Source organism: Excalfactoria chinensis, chromosome 8 (genome assembly GCF_039878825.1).
Source record: "Excalfactoria chinensis isolate bCotChi1 chromosome 8, bCotChi1.hap2, whole genome shotgun sequence".
In the NCBI taxonomy this organism is placed as follows: domain Eukaryota; kingdom Metazoa; phylum Chordata; class Aves; order Galliformes; family Phasianidae; genus Excalfactoria; species Excalfactoria chinensis.
The window spans coordinates 23,310,458-23,334,940 of NC_092832.1; the positions used below are offsets into that span (position 1 = coordinate 23,310,458).

Sequence of the window (24,483 nt, forward strand, 5' to 3'; positions counted from 1 at the left end):
CTGTGATCATAGCTACCGCTCACTTTTGGGGTAAGGTTCTCTAACGCTTGTCAATCCAGCCCTATTAGAAATAGAAATGAAATACATGCCCATTAATTTTTGCTGATGGTCAAACAATCTTTTACCCCATGATCAAGCCCTAAGTCGTTGTATCATTGAAGTCAGTCTATTCTAACGCTAATTTTGCTTTAAGGGGGAAAAAACTATACAAGTCTATCTGGACATGATTATAAATGAATTCTGATCACATTTTCTACAATGAGATAAATGACTTGGGATTTGAAACCAGATGCTTTTAATTACTGATTTTCTTTGTTACATGAACCTCAGCTCCGCACCTGTACATTGTTCTTTCTTTGGACAGATGTACTGATGCCCCTTTTGCGTGCTCAGGTCTATAACACTGAGATAAATTATGATGGGTTCTTGGCTTCCTCCATTGAAAATGTTTTCAGCTGTCAGAGATATCTGTTTCTTGTTATTGGTTTTAGTGCTTTTGAAAGAAAGTCTAAAACACTGACTTGTGTATTCTATTATAAGTGAAGAGTATTCTCCAGAGGAATGCACAATGAATGAATGATGCATCTCTTTGGTACTAGGAACTGTTATAAAGACTGTGTAGGTATTCAGTTCTGAGTACTTTAAGAGTAAAAGTTTGTTTCATACGAAGATTCAAGCAATACGCCAATTCTTCCTCACAATAGGAGCTCACAAACTTGAAATTCAGCCATCAGTAGTGAAGACATGCAATCATCACTGAAGGTAATGAGAATTAGGTACACGTGTATTTTCAGGTCTGGCCATGGACTCTTGCAGATCAAGGAATTTACGTAGCCTATTGAAAGGAGTCTTTTACTGGTTTGGAGCAATTTCTTATATCTCATATCAGATACAGTCATCAGCAGAAGATGGGCTGCTTGCAGACAACAGTGAAACTCATAGCCACAATTTAAGTCCCATCCCATCTAATGAGAAAGCACCCACAAGACCAGAGTATGCCCGCCAGCAAAGCTGGAGCAGAACACAGGGCCACAGAGCAGAGGTTGGGGTGGCTGGAGGAGGCTTCTGCCAGCTCCCCAGCTCACAGAGCAGGGGCAGGGACCAGATTCTGATTTCAAACGGAGGCTCCTGGCAGTGTATCCTAAGGGGCTGAAATGTGGGTAGGTTCTGGCTTACACCCTTCTTGTTGCCAAAGTACGTGACAGTACAAACAAAAACCTACCACACAAGATTTCATCTTGCATGCTTTTTTCAGCCTTAAAAATATGAGGAATTTTGAATCTGGTGTTCCCTTGTGGAGCAGAAAGGGAGGCTCTGTGTACCTTGTTTTACTTTAAGTAAAGGGAAATTAAGGACTAGACCTTTAACAGAGATCTCTTTACAGTGAAGTATTTCTGTGGTATTTGAATTAACAGGTGCTAACAAGAAAGCAAACAAAAATTCTAATGTTTAAGTAGCCTGATTAAAACGTCTCTTTTTACTTGATTGGTCTTAAGTCCCGTTTCTTGTGATTTTGTATGGGTAAGTGGCTCTTCAGGGGAGACTGGAGCATGGTCTGAACTGGTTGCAGTCAGCTGGTGAGAAGCCAGGATAAAAGAGAGTTGTGTCTTTCGTCTAACTTGGGTTACTTAACCCTTGATATTAAACTCACAGTAATTATAAGACTGGATTCAACGTTCTCATTAATCACCTCCTATGGACATTAGAAATGCCTTAATCTCACTGGCTCTTCATTTACTGTTGTGTTTACAGAGAAGAAATGACCTAAATTACCACAGCAGTGTATGTAAGAGAAAGTTTCACTTTCCTTTTCCTTGGAGACACATCACCTTCTTGGTAAAGTTATTATTTGTCAGCATCTCCAGCTTCTCTGGAGAACATAAGTGCTGTTATAAGCAACACAAGTGACTGAGGGCTCCACATTCACCTATAGAGAGGCTGTTCAGATCCTACAAAGTGACCTTGTTAGGCCATTAAGCTAAATTAGTGCAGATCCTCAACTTTGTGCCACCGCTTGCACTCACTGAACTTCAGCCAGATTGGTTTCATTTCCACTGATCATTTATCACTATAAATATCTTAAACTCGAATTTGCAAATGCAACAAAGTTTAATTTTTAGACATCTTGGATAATACCAGCAAAAAAAATCAGCAGAGAGAAAGTCAAGTGCAACATTCACATAGGATTTAATACTAAAAGCTATACTTCCATCTTCACATTGCTGCAAATCAACATGGGCTACTTGTAACACTTTGCTACCTGAAATAAAAAATAAGTATGTATTTCAACCTGGATCACAATAAACCTGTTTTCTGGATGCCAAAGCATTCCAAAGTATTTCATTTCAATTAATAGAAATATAAGTTAAAGTAAAATGATTTGGTCTAGCACACACTTTATGCTAGAATTTGAAAACATATTCTCTGTATTGTATAATGCCAGTATAAATACATTTGGTAATGAAGTCAGATTTTGTTAGAACATTTTCAAGTGAATTAGATAATTTTGTCAAACTATTTAAATGTCTCAGTGAACCAGTTGGGAAAATTGACTGCTGCACGTGGTGTTGACTTTGGCAGCAGAGAGCACAGCATACAGCTCCTATTTTGTTCATTTAAGAAAATAAAAAGCTTTCAAATAAAACTCGAAATCCTCTGTCAAACTTGAGTAGACTATTTGTACCATGCCCTGTGTAGATTTTGGCATCTTACATATTTGATGACTCGGTAATTAGATTTCTTGATAGTAATCATTTGGTTCATTCCACAGACTTGAACTATGCAATCCAGCCTTGTCATCAGACTGATTCACAGTACAGAAATTCTTTGCATTTACTTAAAGATGAATGCTGAGACAGCTGACAAATGAGGCAAAACATTTTATGTGTGCTAGAAAGCCAGAGCAGTTCACATGAAGAAAGGTAGTGTTAGGTGTTTCTTTCCTATTGTAAATTTTCTTTTTTATATAAGTAACGGCACAGTGCTACAAACTGGCAAAGGAATAACAGTTCTAGAATTCAGTGGCTCCAAATATTAGATTATTGGGTGATTTTTCCTACCTGAGTGAATGAATGCTTCACACAAAACTGTGCTAAATGAAATTCAAAGACTATTAGTTCAGACTAAGCTTCCTGTATTAGCAATTAACATGTCATGTATGGGCAGTCAATAAAAATGTAAGTGTAAATAATTCACATACAGCAAGGGACTGGGACTGAGCATGACCTTCCAGCCTCCACTTCCTGATGTTTGGTTCATAATTAAATTTATTTTCATCTCAGTCCTATATTTTGTCATAGGGCATTAACTGCGGTGTTTCTGCAGAGACCTTGCATTACTTTACTATACAAGCACTGAGATAATAAATCAGCAGTGCCGTCTTCTCCGAGAAAGAATACTTATTCCACTAAAACTGAAAACAGCAGAGACCATTCTGATGGAAGCTTTGGCCTAAGCAGATGATCAGAATGTCTGGAAGAGCTTGTTGAGAAACTCAACAAGAAACTCTCAGCACAGTGAGTGCCAAAGGAAAGTACTGTACTCATTCAGAGGAGACATAAGGGGCAGGAGAGACATTTCATTTGGGAGCTTTTGGCCCCTCAAACAGCACGACTGACTGCTACCATCATTCTGGTCAAACCTTTGCTTCTCTTTCTTATTAGCAGTACCATTATTAGTAGCAGGTGAAGTGCTTTAGAAACAAATCCACTTTGGTGATAACCTTCTAAAGTGTATCCTTAGTTTATTTCACTCTCAGTTGGGATTTGTTGCCTTACTTCCCCTAGGAGCCCTATCCTAGAATCAACTCAAAGAAGAAACAGCTAAGCAGAGCATTGGGGAGCAGAGAGAGAAAAGCATTCCGGTTCCCTGGGCTCAATCAGTCCTATGCTGCAAGGAAGGATATCTTGTGGACTACCCTCATTTTGGACTCCATTCCTCCTGTTTGCACTCACTGCCCTCTGCTACAGAACACCTCACAGTTACTTGCTGAGACTTCCACCTAAATTCCTGTTCTCATTGCCTTCTGTTGGCCACCTCTCTGCCATAGGCATGAGACTGTCACCAAGAAATAAAAAATCAGGAACACGGGTGGGAGGGCAGGGAGGAAGAGCTGCTGGGCACAAACACCTTAATTAACCTTTTTGATAATTCAGGGCCAGAATACATTTATTCCTATGACTGGCAGATGTGCATGGAGGGCTTTGGTACTTACTACTGGTACAGATCAGAAGAGATGGCTGAAGGAGGAACAAGATATTGAAGCTGTTCTTGCTACAGCATTCATTCCCCAATTCATAAAACGAAATGTAGTAGCTTGTTCCTAATTTCCTCAGTGGCACTGTCCTTTATTCTGTGTGTAATTTTCCATACACCCTGCCTTCTGTCCATTGGTAAAAGAGCATGATTAAAATCTTTCTGGGCTTTCTTTTCCCCATATAGAAGAAAGGGTGAGACAGTCACTGAACAAAGATGGAAAAAATCCACACTCCATTGCTGGCTTTACTAAAGAACCTCAACCTATTACCTAAAAAAGTCTTTTGATCTCTAAGTGTCTCAGATTCCCATCGTTAAAAGCGAAAGCAGAGTACCCTCCCTGTCCAAAATGCTCAGAAGAAAAGAATGCATGTCTTATACTTGATTTGCATCAGTGTAGGCATCATGGAAGCTTCTAGGATGAGAGCAGAATTTTGTGGATTGTAGACATTCTTTACTGTTGAGACATTTTGAGATCCTCAAAAAAAGGTATAGAAAAATGACCTACTGCAGCAATGCAACCTATATAATCAATGTGATAATATATCCTTCCCTGATTAAGGTCTTACTGCTTAATGCACGCAGCTGAAAGGCGTATTACAGAAAGTCCTAACAGAGTACAAGGAAGTGAGAAAGCCTGCCATTCTGACACAAAGTGAGTCTTACAAAGGCAAACACTACCTCATTCCTAGTGAGTCATAGCTTGCTTTTTTACCCTTTGAGAATTTTTACATTGTAGCTGAGAAGTCCCCTGCACTTATCCAAAGCAACAAGAAGTCACTGAGGAAGAATTATAAAGAACATTAAATGCAATTGCACTCTATGAAGACAAGAAACCTCTGTATTTTGTTGAAGACCAAAACAAGGACCTGAGTAGCCTGACAGTAATATCAAAGTTTGCCCTGCTTTATTGGAGGATGGGTTTGATGACCGTTTGAAGTCCCTTTCAAATTCAATTTTCTATGATTCTAAAGCAAACAACACAGCTTACTTTTGATCAGCATTTTTCATTCAAGCAGCAGCCATACAAAGTATAATAAACAATTACTTAGCCAATATCATGCCAGATGCAAGCCAAGAATGTTTCACAACACATACCCTTCCCTGGCACTCTCCAATGGCGACTGATGGTGATGTGGACTGGAAAGGGCAGAGTCAAGAGGATGGTGTCTTGAAGGGATGTCATGAGGAGGCGGCAGTACACCTGCTGAGGCACCATTATGGTTTGCGCTGGAACCACTGTACATGCCTGTGAACAAACACACATCAGATTGCAAAATAAAATAAGCAAGGAAAGGAGCATGCAGTAAGTCCCTGATGGTCCCTGACTCCTTCATTGTCCCCCACACCCACCTCGACACATGCATAGAACAGCACACTTCTGTGTTACTTCATCCACAGAGGCAGTACTTAGGCTATTTTCTAAGCTTACTTGTCATACACCTCACAGAGGTTTGCCCACTGGGATATGTACACACAGAAGGAGTAGAACATCCACTGACATCGTACTCTGAAGGTTGTGGGGGGCAGATGAGGTTTGCTAGCTTCCGCAGTGCCCAGCTACAGCACAGCAGTCCTCACACACTCTATAAGAGCTACTTTATTTGCCTTCTTTCTTCCTGTAGCATTCACCTTCCCTATTTTGCTCATTGTGTGCAGAGTAACACATTCAGGAAAAGGGCTGTGAGTCAGCTGTGCTTTGACATGTCCTACTTTACTGGCAGGGCTCTGGATGGCACTTGTCCCAAACCCTCCGAGTGACATGTAACACGCAGAAAACAACTGGAAAATCTGGAGCCACAGAGAATGTGTGACAGCTCTCTGGCTGGATAAGCAATAGCTGAACGTCAGCATCTGTTTCTGTGTGACTGCAGAGTAGAACCGCTAAGGTCAGATTCTAGCCACCTTTGTCAGGGCCTTCAGATGAGTCAAAAACCTCTCATGAACAATGAGTCCTCAGCTGCTGACAGATCCAAAAGCATGAGAATGAACCACATCATCTCTGTCTCCCACTAGACAGAACATTTGTCAACCAGCCAGTGAAAACAACTCGCTTTCTGCACTGAAAACCAGACAGAAGGAGTTTCAAGAAGTCAGATGTTCCCAGGTGATGCTAGGATTTATTTGTCAAAGCCTCATCTGAAAACAGTAAGTCAGTAGCTAGGATGCTACACTGTGAGAATTCCATTATTCTGCTGGTGGTTGCAGTCCATTTTATAATACAATAGATTCCCACAAATCTTTGTTGTTCACACGTTTATTCTCAGGCTTGGCAGACACCAATGTGACTCAGATGTACTGAGTCATTTCACACTTGGGCTGTGTCTCCCCATGCCTTTCAGGTATATTGGCAGAACAACTCGGAGGAAACTGGGGATTCTAAGAAGAGATCTGTGCTCTCTAAGGATATTAGACTTCAGCTAGTTTTAACGGCCCCTATTCAAACAAAAGCTCAAAAACTCTCAAAAGATAATTCAGTAACATTGCAGCCAGTAAACACACTCTATTTTGTCTTACAATCTCACCAATGAACAGTTTATGAATATTTAGAGCTATTCTCTACTGTTCCAGCTACTGAGGATCATTTCATTATTTGCCTAGAATGGGTGAAGAAGACAGAGCACCAAAGTACCTGGCTCTTAGCTACTGTTCAGTTATTATTTTTATGAGAAGAAAACCCCAGTCAGCAAGGCTCTCTAGAGAAGCAAGAAAATTTTAATGCAAACACCCCACACACCCTTAAGTCCATCAGCACAATCCCATGCACACAAACCTAACCCATGAGAAAATAATCTGAAACCAGATTTCCTGTCACCCTGCGTTTCTGTCATGCCTCACTAGCTGGGGAACCACCAGAGTGGGCACCCCATACTCACTCTTGTATTAGACCTTCTTTTAAAGCCTATTTAAAGTATGACTTATTCCATCTACCCTGAGTTTATCCATATTTTCACTTGGTGCTCACACCAGCTGTTGAAAAGGCCTCTGCTTGAAGCATGCTTGCTGAGGTTTCTGAGGTTAGTTCCTCATTGAGTTTTCCTTGTCCTACACCTTTATTCACCACAACACCCGCACTCATGCTTGGTTGGACACGTGGTACTCCACTTGGATCAGGGCTCGGTCTGCCTCTGCAGCTGCTGGGCAGTGGGAAAGCCAAAAACATCGACCCCATTGTTTCTTTGCTTTGCTTGCAGTGGCGTCTGCCCACAATATAGAGTACTTCTAAGGCACGTGGCACAAGCTATGGAGATGAGTTTTACTATGAGATTCCACGTGAGTCTGCAGTGAGCCATTAGTCATTTCTGTTGAGTCACTAAGAACCAAATTGGTACTTACTTGAAGTCAAAACTAATTTACTTTACACAAAAGAAGGGCATTCTAACAGAATATCAGCATTGCTTCCTTTAGAGAGAGATACCCTCTGCTCATAGGCACTGGAAGGGTGTACCACACTAAGCACTAGGTTTGAGCAATTTCTTCTGCTACCAGAACTCATCTGGGCAGTCTGAGTTCCAAACATGCACACTTTCATCCCAGAATTAAGACACTCAAAATTTTGAGCTCCTGCTTTGCCTGCAGTCCCTCGACTGCCCAACTGCACGTGTCCATGGGTGTCAGCCCAAGCTGACAGCGCTTCTACAAGAGAATAGAGTGAGAGTGAACAGCCTTCTTCAGGGAAGCAAGAGGAATTTGCTGATATTGGGGTGTAGTTCTTCCTGCTGCCAATCTGTAACACTAATCAAGAGTTGTTTCAGGGGAGAGAAAATGCATCTTTTTTTCCCCAGTCTCTTCTCCCATTTTTCCAGCAGTGATATAATATTCTTAATACCTGAAGTCACCCCTTTGGAGCTGTTATAAATGACCGCTCCTGCGAGGGCAGCCTTGTTCAGAACTGTGCATCTTGGGCCTCTTCACGCATTGACCATCTCAGCTTATAAATATGTGCCATCAATCAATATTTTAAATGGCTTGGCCTTTAACCTTAACATCTGTTGCCAAAATGGTACTCTGAGCATCTGTGACCAGCAGGAATTCTTTTTTCAGCTTTATGCCAGGAAAGACCAGAATAAACAATAACAGACCAGGCATGCCCAGATAAAATGCCTGCATGAGATTACCTAAAAGAGGTAACTTGCTCGGCAGGGAGTTTGATGGCAGCTCTCAGGTGCTGCTGGAGCTAAATGTGAACAGCCATGAAGCAATGTAGATATACAGAGGGGAAAAAGGAGGAAGGTCTCAGCAAACAATGGGTTTCTCTGACTGCTGAATATTCCTTTGCTCACTGTCTTACCCAGCCTTAAGCACAAACCTCCTTTGAAGTCTGACACAAGGGAATGAGAGTTTTTTACATATTTCTTTTTCCTGTGATTGGCTTTCATCCCTGACATGTTTAAAATGTGCTTCAACTTGGAGAAAGACAAAACTGAAACTCTCCAGGAACCCAAGTGATCCCTAAAGCCCAGAGCTCTGCACATTAATAATGTGGTTTCTTTGGGGGGAAAAAAAAGTTCAAACCATGAGCATTTTCATATTTTCAAGTGGGATGAAGAGAACATCATAAACTGTATTCACCCATATATATTCTCTATACAGTATTATAGATGCTTTATCTAGAAATATTACCTCTGCGTATATGAAAGAGCAAAAGTGCAACTATAGGTGGCAGCAGGAATGTGCTCACAATATAATCTCTCGGGATCAGCACCTTAGCTTGTTAGCCCTGAATACTGATAGAGGAACAGTTTTGTCTGTGGAATTACACCACACACAATACAAAGTGACTTCTGTAATTCCTTACAGAAATCTTTCAAATCTTGATTTATTTCCCTGGCACTTCATACCGTGTATGTGATGGGATCTCCTGCCGGGTGACCAGACGGAAGTATCTGGAAAGATTTACTGGGTTTCTCCTACAACACCCTGGTGAAGTCTTGATACATTCAGCAAGGAAATCATATTGGAGAAAACCAGTATTTCTGACTGAAAATTCTTTCAAGAAGAGATTCTCTGAGCTGGCACTGAGAGTTTAGGGCTGGGCTGTTTATCTGTAAGCTAAGAACCTTTTAAAGAAAGGTTGGCACTGCAGCTCACTGATACGTAGTGCTGCTGGAGCCAAGGTATAAGTATAAAAGCTAGGAAAAGAAGTCAATAGTTGCGAGGACAAGGAGAGATTTAAGAGTGAAAAGTTCTCTGCTCTGATCAATAGAATCAGTGGAAGTATATGGGAGCCTTTTCAGAAAATACAATCAAAATGTTTGACATTTTAAATTCAAGCTTTTGCTCCATTCATACAGCACCAGACTATTTGTTACAAGCACACCATGCATGATATTGCTCAATCTCATCACCTTTTCTGTGGCTCCTGAAGAGCAGAGACACTGTGAATGGAAAACCTTACTGCTGCCTTTGTCTTTGCTAGCGTATTTATTTGGCTTTAGCAAACCTGGCGCACCTGCACCTGGAGCCAAGGCAAACTTTACAGAAGAAATGGCTAGAGCCTGAATCTCAGCGGTGCTGCTGCCCTCCTCACATCCAATTAACCAAAGCTCTTTGCCTGACTAGCTCTTAAAAAAAAGAAAAAATCCAGGCCTTAGCAAAGAACTCACAAAATTATTTCATTTTATCCTTCTTTTTTCTTCCTTTCATCTGCCATTTTGGCAGATCTGACCCAGAAACTTTAGTGTTTTAAACTCTCTGCATTATATGATATTTAGCATCATATTTATTCAAAATATTCTTACCTGTGATTAAGTCATGATGACCTACAGATCTACCACACTTCCCATCCAAGATGTGCTGTGAAGATGTGTGGAGCTGTTGTATAGCTAAGCACTCACTGAGTACGTCTTGTTCGATATCAGTGCATGAATTTAGCTACAAGAGGAGAATAAAACAAACATATTATTTCAAAGTAAATCAAATGAATCCTAATTAAATTCATATGTCTCTTTGCTTAAGGATTACGTACAGAAGAAAGGAACAAAATGACATTCTTAGTAATGTGATGCAATTAAGGATATATCTATCACTTCACATTTCTAATTAGAGATCATTTCGGTTTTCTTAAATAAACAAGTTGAATGCAATGCACTAATCTAAAATCAACAGCAGTGTTTTGTACCCTGTGTTTCTTCGGGCCTTCCTTAGAAGTTTAACTGCACATTTTCAGGCTGTAGTTTCTCAGGTTCTGTGCAAAAGGATTGCATGATGCTGTAACTGTGACACTTGGAGACATTCGATAGAGAAAGAAAAGCATTTGTGCTTATCAGATTAGATCTGGCAGAGTAATGTGCTGTCAGTAACGTGTAAGAGTTATCACCAATATGTCAGCTGTTCTCCATGTAAATTAAAGCTCTGGCAAAAGTGTGTGAAGCAAACTCTTGAAAACCACAATGTCGATCATATTAAAAACAGCAGGAGAGGAGAATTAAGAAAGAAAAGCATTTCTAATTCTCTTTCAAACATGCTGATGTTGCCAAGCTTTTGTCATAATATAGTGCTCACATTACACAAGCAGCCATCATATTCTATAGCCATTAATAAATAGTTATTGGCTCTACGTTTACAGTTTTGCATACCAGTCTCCCCTGGGTTTGCTTATTCTAAAGAAAAGATCCAGGCAAACCTATTCAGAATTCTGCTATATAGCCATTCGTTTGATCAAGATAAACATCTAACATTTGGATCACAAGGTGCATCTGCAGCCAATTAAACTTAGACTACTACTAAATTAACAGCTAACTTTCTCATACTTTGTGCTTGTAAAGCTGTTCAGAACAACCAAATATTACCACTGCAGTCACCTAAGCTACAAACAAAATGTTCAGGATTCCTTTGATGAAAGTCTGAGCTCAGGGCATTCTCTTTTCTATCAGAGATGGCACCTCTTGGTAGCACATCTCAGCTGAGACATGCAGGCAGAGCAGCCTGTTAATTTTTTTCTTCGCAAAGTCATTTCCACTCAGAACTCCCAGGCAGTTGCCTTTGCACAACTGTAACCAAAAAACAGCAAGAGTGTGTAAGCAGCATTTGCACATTTATTCCTAAATCTGAAATCCAAACTAGATGGCACCGACTGAATCACACTGAGATTTACCAGTTGAAAAGGCTGCCTCTTTTTTTCTTATTACACGCTTAAGCAAAATATTTGTTTTGCTTAGTATTTCTTTAGGAATCAGCTTTAATTTTTAAGTCTCTTTTAAGAGAGCCTGACCAAAATACACTTCAAATCTACTGCTTTCTTCAGATACCTTTGATATTAAAGAAAAAAAAGACACAGGATCCAATGGGTAAATGAGACAGAAGGTCCGAAGATGATTTCTAACCACTGGAGAATAGCAGATTTAGATCTGGTCTATCAAATAAGGTGTGGGAAGCAAGCAGCTGATGTTATTAAGATAGACTTGGTAAATCTATGGGAGGGTATATACACACATGCAGGAAAAATCCTCAGGCTGGGAGATTAGAGATGCAAAACCCTTGATATTTGATGTCTTTGTCGCTGGAGTTTGTAGCTTGCATGTAGCACATTTGCCATCTCTTCATTCTATGCTCAAGGCCTCCTACTGCTCAACCAGAAGTACCTTTTGCCCTTTGATGCAAAACTTGCATTTAGAGCTTTTTCCCCACCTTCCTCTGCAGAACTGGGAAGTGTCCTCAGTAGGCAATAAGGAGACATAAAGGATGCTAACAAGCTAATATATTCAGCCCTGTAGTCAGAGCTGAACAACTGACATCCATCTTGGGAAATAATTCTCTTCATAGACAACAGTCCAGGTTTTATGGGCACCTGGATGGCTGCTAGGCCTGAAGCCTCGTCCTTCCAAGAACAAAGTTTGCCATGTTGTGAATGTTTCTTCACTGTCTGAAATAGGGCGCACAATTCTGGACGCTGCTGTTCTAGACATTGTTACTCAAGCTACATGCAGCTGATAGAGAGCAGAGTTGGGGTGGGCAACTGCCCTAGTAATGGAGAAGAAACATTCAGACTTGTGGAGCGAACCAAGTGAAAACTGACCGGGGATATAATTCATGTTGAGAAGCAGCAGGAGAGGAGTGCAAGACACAACATGGCTGATGCAAGGACATCAGTAAGACCTCAATACAGACAGGCAGGCAAAGGAGGCCTCTTGACATCCATCTAACTCCTGCATGGCTCACCCCTAGTTCTGATGTTATGATCAGTTGTGTTCTGCTACCATTGCTTCTCTCCACACGTTCCTTCCTTCTCTCTTTTGTGCTTACAAGTTTTACCTTCGACATTTTTTCCAAACCAGCAGCTCCCCAGCTCTACGTTACCATGCTATCATTTCTGCTCTGCTCTCCATCCTCCAAACGTGACTGGCAGTTTCATTGTAAAAGCTCTCAGCAGTGGTAAGGATATCAATGATGCTTATTGGAAGTACTTGTACTTGCTTGCTATGCTTTGTACTCCCTGCCACTCCCGGGCCTCAAGCACATTATGGTCCGTTCTGCCACAGACCAGTTCTGTGGGGTCCCAAGTGTCCTTTTAGAAACTGTGTGTACAAATGCATAACAAGCAAGTCTCTGATCCTGGGATGGTGCTCATAAGCCTCCTCATATGTAATGAATTCGGGATTGAGCCCATAGAAACCAAAATACTTACTTGAATCTAGTATTAGTGAAAACATAACTAGCAGTTTGGGTTAGGAATGATTTATAAATGCATTTAAAACACAGATGTGGTCAGAAAAGTCACGGCTTCATTCTGACGAATGCAAGCACTCTTTTCCTTAGAATTTCCATAGAATCCTGGCCTAGTTTCACTTGCACTTGGGATGATTTGCAAGCATGTATTTACTAGCTGATTGCACAGAGTCCACATGTGAATATTTTTACATGAATGACAGCAGGATTTGGATTTGTGTTGCAAAGATGAACTTGGAAGAAATGCTTGGACATAAAGTATGGAGCAAACTGAAATTTAAAAAATGGTGATGTTGTAAAGTGAACAGGTTAGCAAGAGTGATTCAAATCCAAAGCAGAATTGCTCAGCTTGCATTTTTTCCTAGAGATACTGCAGAAGAACCCTGACTTGAAAAAATATAAACTCAAGGTAAACAGAAAACAACCACGACATGGAGGTCTGGAGCTGTGCCACTGTTTGCCTGCTGGGTCTTACCTTCTTACGCACCTGTTGTTCTTTGGCTGAATGAGCTTTCACGTGCTTGCGCAGAGAGCTGGGGTCGGTGTAGCGTTTGGAGCAGCCAGGAATCTGACAGGCATACGGTTTCTGTAAGAGTGAGGAAAGGGAAAAGATTTCACATTCCTCTGCATCTCTTCAGTTGGCACACAGAGCACTGAAGGACAGCTGGTTTGTGCAACACGGCGTAAAGCCTGAGCTGCTTGCTCTGCTTGGCGTTTCCAGATTTGCAAACTCCTCTATGTACGCAAGTCTGACATGGTGCAAACAGAAGAACAGCACTGATAGCTCTGATTTTGCAGTCCATGCAAGCGCTGAGAGCACTTGACACATCTCTAATCTGGCACATTGGATGTTGATTACTGAGCTGAGTTAAATGCTAATGAGATGTAATTGGATGGGTTCTGAGAGCATTCAGTTTTCAAGTCTTTACAGTAGACTTGATGATGAGAACAACCAGTATAATTATAAACGTAATTCTGGTTTCTAATTCTGATTTATGCAGTTTTTACAAGTATGTTCCATATGCAGCAGAGTAAAACTTATGCAATAGCACACATTTGGTTTCCCTCATGCCCTTTTCCTGTTCTGAACAACATCCTTCTTTTTATAACTTCTAACCAAACAACCTGCAACAAACATTAACACCTAAGCAAATCAACACAGAAAAATCCACTATTGTTAACTTTGCTGGGAACACCTTTCCAGCTGATTTTGGCATGCTTCAGAGCTTGTCAAAACGTGGCCCAGTACAGGCACTTTCTTGGGAAAGCCATCAGAGCCTGAGCAAGCAGTTCCAGTCAGCTCTTCCTAAGTGAAAATACACAAAGAAGGACGCTCCAAGTGAACTGCTGATTCCAGAGTCCCAGCTCTTGAAAGCCTCACCAAGTTGTTCTTACTCTCAACAAACCAAACACTTCTCTCTGCGCTATGCTGCAGCCTCCAAGTGACAATGCAATTGCCAAGCTGAACAAAGAGGCTCCAGCATTCATTATTAAGTAACCTTTAAGTGAGAGCATAGTGCTGCATGTCAAAGCCCACAAAGTTTTCAAGTTGAGCTGAACATTTCTTTGCCTCATCTGTCAACATTATCTTGGCTTTCTCACTTGTACCAGTAAGTTGTCTAGTGCCTTCCCAACGCTATATAACCAACGCTATATAACTGGCTCGTCATGACCTCGGTGTCACATTCCTTATTCCCTTGGCTTCTGAAAGAGGATGCGCAAATGCAGGGGGGAAAGAAAGCAACCAAAAAACAGTTTGGGGAGGAGTGACTGTGAGGTCCTTTAAGCTAGCTGCTGTACTCCTGGAGGAGTGATGACGTGCCCTTTTTACCACAAGAACAGATATGTTCCCTTTGTTCTGCTCCTGCCTAGGAGAAAGATCTACTTCCAGATGATTTAGTAGAGGTTCAATCAAACTGGTATACACCAGTGAATCTCCGAAATCATTTACAGATTCTCCTTCTGGAGGAGATAAATGATGGACTGACCTACATTAAGAAGCTTTAAAACCAATTCCAAATGCACTCAATAAGGAGTAAGTAGTCCATATAAACCCCTTTTCTTTGTAAGTACCTCAAGAGGATAAGTACTGCTGCTCGGTCCAGCCAGCAGGAAATTTCTGAAGGAATAATGGAATCATTCACCAATTCATGGCCTTATGGACTAACAGCACCTACCCAGAAAGATACAGGGCAAAGCAGATTTACTGAGAGTATCTGGAGCACACAAAGTACTGACATCTGAGGAAAAACTACAGGAAATTTTCACATACCCCTTAGCAGAACAAACAGCAGAGCTATTTTCAAACCATTGGCATCCTCTGAAGCACTGAGAAATTAATTTTAGTTAGTGATGTGGAAATGAGATGAAAATCTGGCTACTATTTGCTTTGGTGATTTCCCTTGACGTTACAGACAGCTACTTTGCACACTGAGCTAACGCAGCGTGCAGTCTCTACAACAGCACCGTGCCGTAGCTTTGGTACTTGTCACATTTGTCACATTCACGTCATACAAATCACGGGATCTCAAAATTAATGCAAAGAAGCGGACAGAAGCAGGCATGGTGTGAGACCGCAGAAACAGCTTGAAAGAACCTACAACAGCATGAAGTGGATAATGTTTTTAGGCATTTAAGAAAGTTAGTAGAAAATGGCTACTGTACCTTGTTGGTGATTTATGAGCTTTTCAGATAATTAGGACAGAGATAAAGAAAGAAGAAAAGAAAATAGAAAGTTAAGAGATTTGTCTTCAATAATCCACAGATATACAAATTTCAGCCTATATTGTTAACCCATTGATTTCTCTTTTGGAACTAATAGATGACATTCAGTCTGCATGTCTGGCTGATATAAAATATACCCGTTAGATTCAAGCAGTTAAACTTCAAAACCGTGTACCCACAATTTAGTATATCCAGTTCCAAAAGAGATGCGTTTTAGAACTGATTACAAATTCAAATATCTCAGGTTGACTTTCAAATAAATAAAACACTGTTATTGTAAGTGTGCTTTCGTTTGGAAAATGTGACTGACTTGCTTCTCTTACTTGTTTGTTTTTGCAAGGCATAATGTACATTAGGCATTCCTTAATGCTGCACTGTCTGAAATGTGTAACTGCTTAAAAAGTAAATATCAATTAAACTCAAAAGTTCTGCCCCATAAACACTTGGCCAAATGTTAAACCATATATTCACTTCTTAGAAAAAGACAAAGGAACAACCCCGGCTGTTATTCTTTAAAAGCTTTATGCCGAGCACTTAACTTGTCTACAATGTTCCCTACTTACTGTCCTTCCCCGTCCTCCAGTGATTTAATTTTATCAGAGCCTACCACGCCAGACAGGCTCCCAACTTCTCCGTGTGACAAGTGAGAAGACTTGTGGAGCTGAGCCAGAATCTGCCAACTGTATATAAACGTGAATGTGTTCCTTACAGCTAATTCTGGCAGTGGGTACTTCACCAATAGCACAGACATTATCTTTACCTTCAGAAAATTATGTCCAAACCAGAAAGGCAAACCTTCAGCTGAGATGTCTGAGCTGCTTTTGTGTTCATTGAGAACAGACTTTCTGAAGCAACAGAGGATAGGAAGCCAAGACAACAGCATCATTTACAACAGCAATGATGACTCAGCTTTCACTCATACTACACCTTATCCTACTGGCTCCTTCTCTTACTGGAAGGAGAACAAAGGGGGTTTGCTGAGTAACTTATTCCTGAGTCCATTATTTCTCAGCATGAGTAAGACAGCTGAATTTGCCTTTTCACGATCATACCATTTTTCATTTCTCTAAGCACATTCAATTAAAAACAAAAGCGCAGTTGCATATACCAGAGTGTTCTGACACCCATCGTGGAAAGGAAAAGCCCCTGTCCAGGTGCAGAGAAGATTGTGTACAAAGACCATTGGAAAACAGTGTGACTCCCATCCTGAAATCACACTTACAGTGTCCAGGTGTGTTCGCTGATGCTTTGCACGGTCACTGGAGTTGCTGAAGGCTTTCTGGCAGCCTGGATGCTGACACAGGTACGGCTTCTCCCCAGTGTGACTTCGGAGGTGAATCTTAAGGTTCTCAAGCCTAGAAAATGCCTTGTTGCACCCTTCAAACTGGAAAAAAAAAAAAAAAAAAAAGTCATAAAAAATGGTTGTAAAGCAGTATTAAATAAAGCATGTGCAGCCACAATGAGAACAGTGTAAGATCCAAGCTGGACATGTAATAAATCAACCAACATTCAAACATCTGTTGAAATTTATGGATGAAACACAACATTTTGTGCTGCTCATTTAATCTGTCACTGAAGACATGGTGTGTAGCTCAACAATAATACACGGGTTATAAATATCCCACACGTTCTGTCTGAAGTACGGAACGCTTAAAGACACGGTGCCAGTGTGGAAAACTGAAAGAAAGAACAAGTGTTCTGATGAGCTCTCTCAGATGTTAATTGGCACAGGAACCACTGTGGGCAATAACAATTAGATGCTACAGAGAGAGCAGGAGGAGCTGTTTGTGGTGGGTAAACCTGGTTTCAGATGTCTGAAATGCAATACGCTGAAGTGCGTGAGCACAGACTATTACAAGACCTGAGCCATTTGAAGATCAACACGAAGGACCTCTGCTGTCATTCTGCACCCTTTTCTTTACCAGCTCTATCATTCAGATCTGTTCTCAGCGCTTATACAGCCAGCCAGTAACCTGAGCAATTCTGACTTCTTAAGCACCCGTTTCATTAAGGAACTTAGTAATAAAATGCTGCACAGTATTCATAACCAAAGTAGCTGTTTCAAATTAAATTGGAATAAGTAAATAAATAAAATTTCAAACCATTAGGCCAAGGAAAGAGTGTTTTGCATTGATAGCTGCTAAGTGTCACTGTTACAGTGTTGCAGATGCCTATTTATCTGCAGAGAGGCACTACCTAGGATGGGCTTTGAGGATGATCTCAGGTGAGCAAATGTATATGCACATTCATGCACCAGCAAACTCAAAGCGTGCACTCCAATACTTACGCATGCTCACAAACACTTCCATGCATACACACTCACATGTGGTGCCGTGTATGCAAACTTCTCACTCAGTTTTTGCATTCAGCATTGCAGGCACGGGGATGGGAAGTAAGAGCAGGTGGAGATGCTGTAATCTGGAGGCACCTGGCCTCCTGGTACCCAATAATGGCAATTTTAGCTGCTGCTAGAGAAAGGTCCCTCACTTCCTGCTCAGATCTGGGTGTGTCTTAAGCATCTAAACAAAGTAATTCGTATTCTCAAGGCAGTGCTGCATTTCACAGACTGTGTTCTGTGCTGTGAGATCAGCTCTGCACTCAGCAGATAGAACACATCAGTGCACTCCAGCAAACAGACACCCCCACAGAGGGTATCCAGACAAACTGCAAACTTCTGCCTTTCTCAGTCACTTATACACTATGGTTTTTACCATCCTAAATAGTATTTCTGCTCTGGGCAGACACTAAATGTCCAAATGGCATATTTAGGTCTAATGTGTGCAGACAATTACCTTCATTTTTCCCCATCACAACTACGATGAAAGCTCTGGAGCTACCCAGAGACCTACAGCCCAGGGCTTCAGAAGACTGACTGATCACAGCTCCCTTGGAACAACTTGGAGAGGGAGGGGGCAAGTTTTGGAAGTGTCAAAGCCACCAAAACGTAAAAAGAAACAAACTTTCTTTCCAGTCATCACTAAAAATCTGGCAAAGGATTCAGAACAACGCACTGAAATGTGCAAATATGCTGAAGTCCATGGCACTCTGTTATAAAGACAACCTCTGGCACATGGATTTAGCGTGCCGAGGTGCTGAAGACCTTTTCCTCTTTGTGAACCAGATCGCTTTCTTTTCTTATCACTCCCTTTCTTCACACATCTCTGATCAGTGTAGTGTCCACACAGTTATATCATCCCCTTAGAACAAACATCCCTTTCAGCTCAGTAGACCAGCTCTTCTCAGTTTTTCTCACCGATAGCTGACTGAGGCTACAGTGACACCCTACAACCTGATCCTTCTTACCCACCACCTCAGGGCTGGAGAGAGCTGTTAGCACACAGAAGGCATTTCTCAGCTATTCAGTCACAAAGCTCAGTACGATTAGCTAGCGGATTATCAGTCTTCAGCTTTATATCTACAGCCTAATGCAAAGTAGGAAAGTATGTAGAATAGTCCAAACTAATTAGGGGTCCAGCTTCATTCCCATTGATGTCAGTAGCAAAAATTCCAATGGCAAATGTCCTAAAACATCTAAACACAAGCTTAATTTGAAACACATGAGAGCACACATGTTTAAGAGTTTGCTGGATCAGGACTTAAGGAAGAGAAGGAACAGGCCCTAATAAACGCTCAGAGCTACAGCAATACTTTTACTGTGGTCAGCAGCCTTTTTTTGGTGCTAACGTAGAATCCCAAGATCATGTAGTAGCACCACTCACTCACTACATATGCCTGGACCTCGGTGGCTTTTCTTAATTATATCATTTACTAATTTTTATTAATTGCATTATCCAGCTCAAGTATGCTGGATAACTTGTAGCGGGGTACTACTCCAGCTTCCTCAAGCACCAGAATCCCTACAGTGACACCCTACAACCTGATCCTCCTCCTCAAACAACCACCAGGAAGAGCCACTAGTCCCTGCCGTGTCTAAGTTCCCACTACAAAGAACAAATGTTCAGTTTCCGAAGGGCTTCAGGATGGCAAAAGCTATCTGACCAACTGAGAAGGCTACTGACAGTATCTCCCAGACATCTGGCCCCAATCTGTCATTGCTTAATCCTACAATTTTAAACGTTTTGTTGATGTTTGATGCCTGTGATAACAGTAACAACCACTGCATGAGCCTCAAAGTCTGTAAAAGTCTACATGCTCTTAAGCAAGTTCATCTCTTAAAAACTAATTATACTGCCTTTAGTACTTTTGTCTTTACTGTGAGACTGTTAATGCGCTCTTCAGACACTGCGATGCACATCTGAGTACAGACTCAAAACAATGCTACATGATTGCAATAAATAGCGTGATGTAATTACTGGATTTTATAGCTAATGTGATTTTAGAATCAGGCTTCTACAAGGAAAAAAAAGTGCTGTAGAAATGTACAGGACTAAATTAGCTCAATGCCAGATGGAAATACGTGCATTATCTTTATTTTACACTACAGTCTCACTGGAATATAACCGCCGCAATATCAGGCATTTCAAAGGCATATTTATGAAAACACTGAATTATCTGACTGTGATCTAAACACATCACAATTTTCCTAACAAAACAATTTAATCTAATAACTGTAATTGCTTAAAATGCCTTTTTTCTTTGCTTCCACATCATGCTTTGACTGCACCTGAGAATGCTGCCACGCAGAAATAACAGCATATCCCCATGAGGGCTTATATTATCAAATGTTTACCGTTTTCATAAGCATATTTAATCACAGTCATGTCTAGAATATCTGTCAGTGGTGCAGATCAGAAGAAATAAACTACAAACTGAACAGCTCAGACCATAAGGTGAAGCAATAGCTGACATTTTCTTAGGAAATGAGTTATGACTGAAAAAGAGAAGCCTTCACAGTCGTAGTGCTAAATAGGTCCAGTGTGCCATTAGAGAAAGCTCATTAATATACACCTCTGCTCTCTGCTGCAAGATCTGTTAAACAAGCTGCCTTTTATTTATAGACCTAAAAGGGAAAGAGCAGGTCATATTGGCTGTTGACATCTCAGACAGCCCACAGATGGAAAACCCAAAACATTTCATTCCAAAGCATTTAATACTATCAATAGGAAATCTTATGTCTGGTCAAAACATCTACAGGCCTTATGAACATTGTGAAATGTTCTTTCTTCCCAGCTGATTACAAAATTGGGAAAATTTTATTGGAAAACACGTTATGAGAAAAAGGATCTTGTGAGGCTGTGTGTCCCTTCTGGAGGGGAGGAAACAGTCACACCACTCCTTAAATAGCATCAATGTTTAAAGCACACTGGGCCTAATGTTGGTAACGTGGCAGGAGGCACACGAGGCTCCAATTTGTTACAAATGTCAGTAACTTAAGTACTCAAGTCCATCCAACACCAGAATCCAAAGATCTGATTTGGAGATTTGCTTTTTCTAGCAAACACCTGACTGGAGTAATTTTTAATTCTCTATGGTAGCTATACAACATAAAGGAAATCCATGCTCATAAGCAACATGACTCCTGCGAGGAACTCCATTAAACTGAACAGGACTGTTTGCGTGCACAAAAAGTAACCCGTAGGACTGAGCTCTCTACTTCCCAAAGAATCCCAGAGTCCACCCTTTTACAGATTCCAACCTGTAGGTGCTGCTTTTCTCACTCCGCACTAATGACTGTGGAGGACAGCAGTAAGGGCACAGTGGGACCCAGCAATTTCTGGGGTTTTTTTTGGAAGTCTGAACAATTTATGTTTGCAAAGCGACATTTCCCCTTGATACTGCATTTGATAGGTACTCGTTGTATTAATTATATTACAAACAAGCAGCTTATGCTTCGGCCACATCACTGTACAATTGCTGGTATGAAGGACAAGGAAAGTTAAGAGGTACATGGTACAAACACAGTGCATCTTCATGCTGTTGGCTCTTAAAGGTAATTACAACTAATCATGTGACATCAACACACTGTACAGCGGCAATTCTTTTGGCTACTTACCTGTTCTTAGACTGGTCGCATATTTCCTAACTAATGTGAAACTGGGAAATACTGGTGAAATGAAGGCCCTGAAGTCTGCATTCCTCATCCCCTCTCCCCCCCCCCTCCACTCCTCAGAGCACAGAAGCAGCAGAGATTGGGGTTCTGGGTTTTGTTTTGTGAGCTGAGTTTATCTGTGCTCCTGAGTAAATCTGGCATTAGATGTGAGTTTTGCCCATCCTCTCCCAAGGTTGCTGCTATGCTCATTAGCGCTGACTTAGCCTGTCCCTGAGCAGTGCTACATGTTTTGGCTCTCAAAAGTCTTCTTCATGTAATTGAAAATTACCACGTCAGGAAAGGTAGGAATGCCGTTCGGAACACTGAAATCTTCCTCGATTTATTTCCTCTTGTACCCACAGGTCAGGCCCTGCAGTGAACTAGCAGAGCCTGCAAGAGCCAAAATAACTGGGAAACTCCCAAAGCATCCTATCATTTTCACAACACCCTGTTGCCAGTCCTGAAATCTTTCTTGTCATCCTTCTTTAATCAAGCAGGATAAACATTTGTCAAAACAGGAGTACATGCATTTACTTGCTGCAACATATGAGAACGAACCGGCAAAGTTGGGGATCTCTTTCTATCAGAAGCATGACAGCCACAAATTCTGCCATAAGGTTTTGCTAAATATGTCATTTGGAAACTAAACAATTTTCTGAAACCTCATTACAGTTGGACTGAATGCAGTATTATGGCTTGCAGGCAAAAATAACATTGCATGGAGCAACGGTTTAAAAAACAGAATGCAAAATTCATACGGTCTTGTAACAAGCAAAGACGACCCCTCTTCCAAAATCTACATGCCGGTCCCTTTATTTCCTCCTGTCTAATTGGGAAGCTATTATGCGCTGGGATTTTTGGAATAGCTTGCAACTTATTTGAAATTAAAGAACAACATGCAATCCAAGATTCGCCGCTCCAATATCTGAAGCCAGATCTGCTTGTTACTGGGACAAAACTAAAATTGAACAAAATCAATTAAAAACCTTCTCCAGCTGTGCCAGCAAGGAACCATAAAGAGAAGAAACACGCTAGTTCTCTCCAGTTCTTCGAGATGCTTAAACAAGTAATACAGCTTCCTACACAAAGCCCCAAACTCTGCACCTCCGTATCGGTAAGTTACTGTGTTACCTAACTGTGAAAGGAAACATTTCAATTCCAGTTTGCACCTATTTACACTTATTTCAGCTGAAAAGTTAATGAAACTTTGTCTTAAGCTCTTGCCCAGTGAGACACAGCAGACAGCTCTCTGCAGAGCACATTTCATTGACGGGCACTCACAACTGACCTGCAGGATCGGAGTGAAGAGATGATTCGCTTAGAACACTGAATGCAGCACAAGGACTGCAGCATTGTTTATGGGAACTCCACAGTTGCAATTAAAGAGAAAAAAAAGAGCAGAGGACAACGGCAAGAAGGGGGAAAAAAAAAAAAAAAGTCATTACAAAAAGAAGAAAAAACACCCCCAAACTTATAGCTGATTAGCATAGCGTAGCATCTTAAAAGGCCAAAATACCACATGTGTGGCATGTTACAAAAGAAGATTAAAATAAAGGAAAAAATATCCAAAGAACCATGAAGTCTCAAAACATCTGGAGTTTTATAGTAACAAGCAGGAAAAAAATCAAAAACATAATTGAAAAAAGTCCACTGTGATACATTATTATACAATGAAGCTTAATGGAATTGAAAGGAGAAGAGATGAAAAGGAAAACAGGGGAGGGGGGAAGGAATAAAAGACCGAAGAAAAGGCATGGCATTCATATTCTAAAGATGTCACTGAGGGTTTTTATCCCAGTTATTAAAAATTACACATCCTGCTTCTGTGAGCCGGGCGAGTAACGTGCTGAGCGCTCTCTTTCAGCAAAGCACTGCGTGCCTGCTGGGAGCTCATCAGCCCGTTTGTACCCGGTGTGGGGGCACTTCGCACTCCCAGCTCCTTGAGAGAGATCTGCAAAGAGAATGGCAGACAAGCTGCCCGCCCTGCTTTGCATTCTGAGTCCAATGGCAGATCTGGAGAGGCAGGACAAACATCAATTAGAAATGCTTGCTAAAAACAATGCATGCTCTCAGGAATTGGGCAAACAATCTTATGCTGCTATTTTGGCATCAGAAACTAAAATCAACTTTAATTGAAGTATTTTGAATGTATTCGCTAATAAATACTTCTATGGAAGACTGAAATGAAAAGTTTCCCTTTTTCTCATATTTTTCTCCTTTCTTAATGATCCAGCAAAAGCAGAGAAAAATCTACACATTATCCAGTCTGCCTTTGTAACATGCTAACAGTGTGCCTATAAACAGAGTTTTCCATGCACCGCAGAAATAGGTCTTTCATTAGATCTGTGCCCTGTTTGTTCCCCAACACGGTGAGATCATGGCCATGCATCAAGCCCAGCCTGCAGCCAGTATGGTATAAGCCAGCAACAGCAAGTGTCCAGCCCACCTGCTGCTGTCCTGCTTTCAGCTGGGATAGATCCTCCTCAACTACTATTTTTTAAATGCAGGGAAACCCATCTCATATCCTTTTCATGACCAATAGATACGGCTTATAGTAATAGTAACATCATCACAGCTCACAGAGCTACTCCTCTCCTTAGCAAACCAAAGGCAGGAGGATCTTGTGTGAGAGAACAGATCTACAAGAGGAAATTTCTGGCTACAGCTAACTGAATTAGCCAAGCACAACCAAGATCACCAGCCCATGAGGCCATTGTGTTGGACTCTGAGCCTAGGACTCAGAAGGCAGTATGAAATCAAGATCTGGACAACATACACACCAAAGCCCTTTGCTGCTGCTTACTTGCGGTCACCTACTACATCCTAGCAAGCTGAATGTGTCTCAGCAC

At 41.2% G+C, this 24,483-nt stretch overlaps 1 protein-coding gene across 1 annotated transcript in view; it reads right to left on the reverse strand.

Moving 5' to 3' along the window:
* GLIS1 (GLIS family zinc finger 1) overlaps positions 1 to 24,483 on the reverse strand; it is a 171,951-nt gene that overhangs the window by 21,334 nt on the left and 126,134 nt on the right. Inside the window, exons 4-7 of the mRNA XM_072343247.1 lie at positions 16,868 to 17,029; positions 13,397 to 13,507; positions 9,996 to 10,128; positions 5,353 to 5,503 (exon numbers count right to left, since the gene is read on the reverse strand). Of these exons, the coding sequence (XP_072199348.1) occupies positions 5,353 to 5,503; positions 9,996 to 10,128; positions 13,397 to 13,507; positions 16,868 to 17,029 (557 nt within the window). The remainder of the gene's footprint in view (positions 1 to 5,352; positions 5,504 to 9,995; positions 10,129 to 13,396; positions 13,508 to 16,867; positions 17,030 to 24,483) is intronic.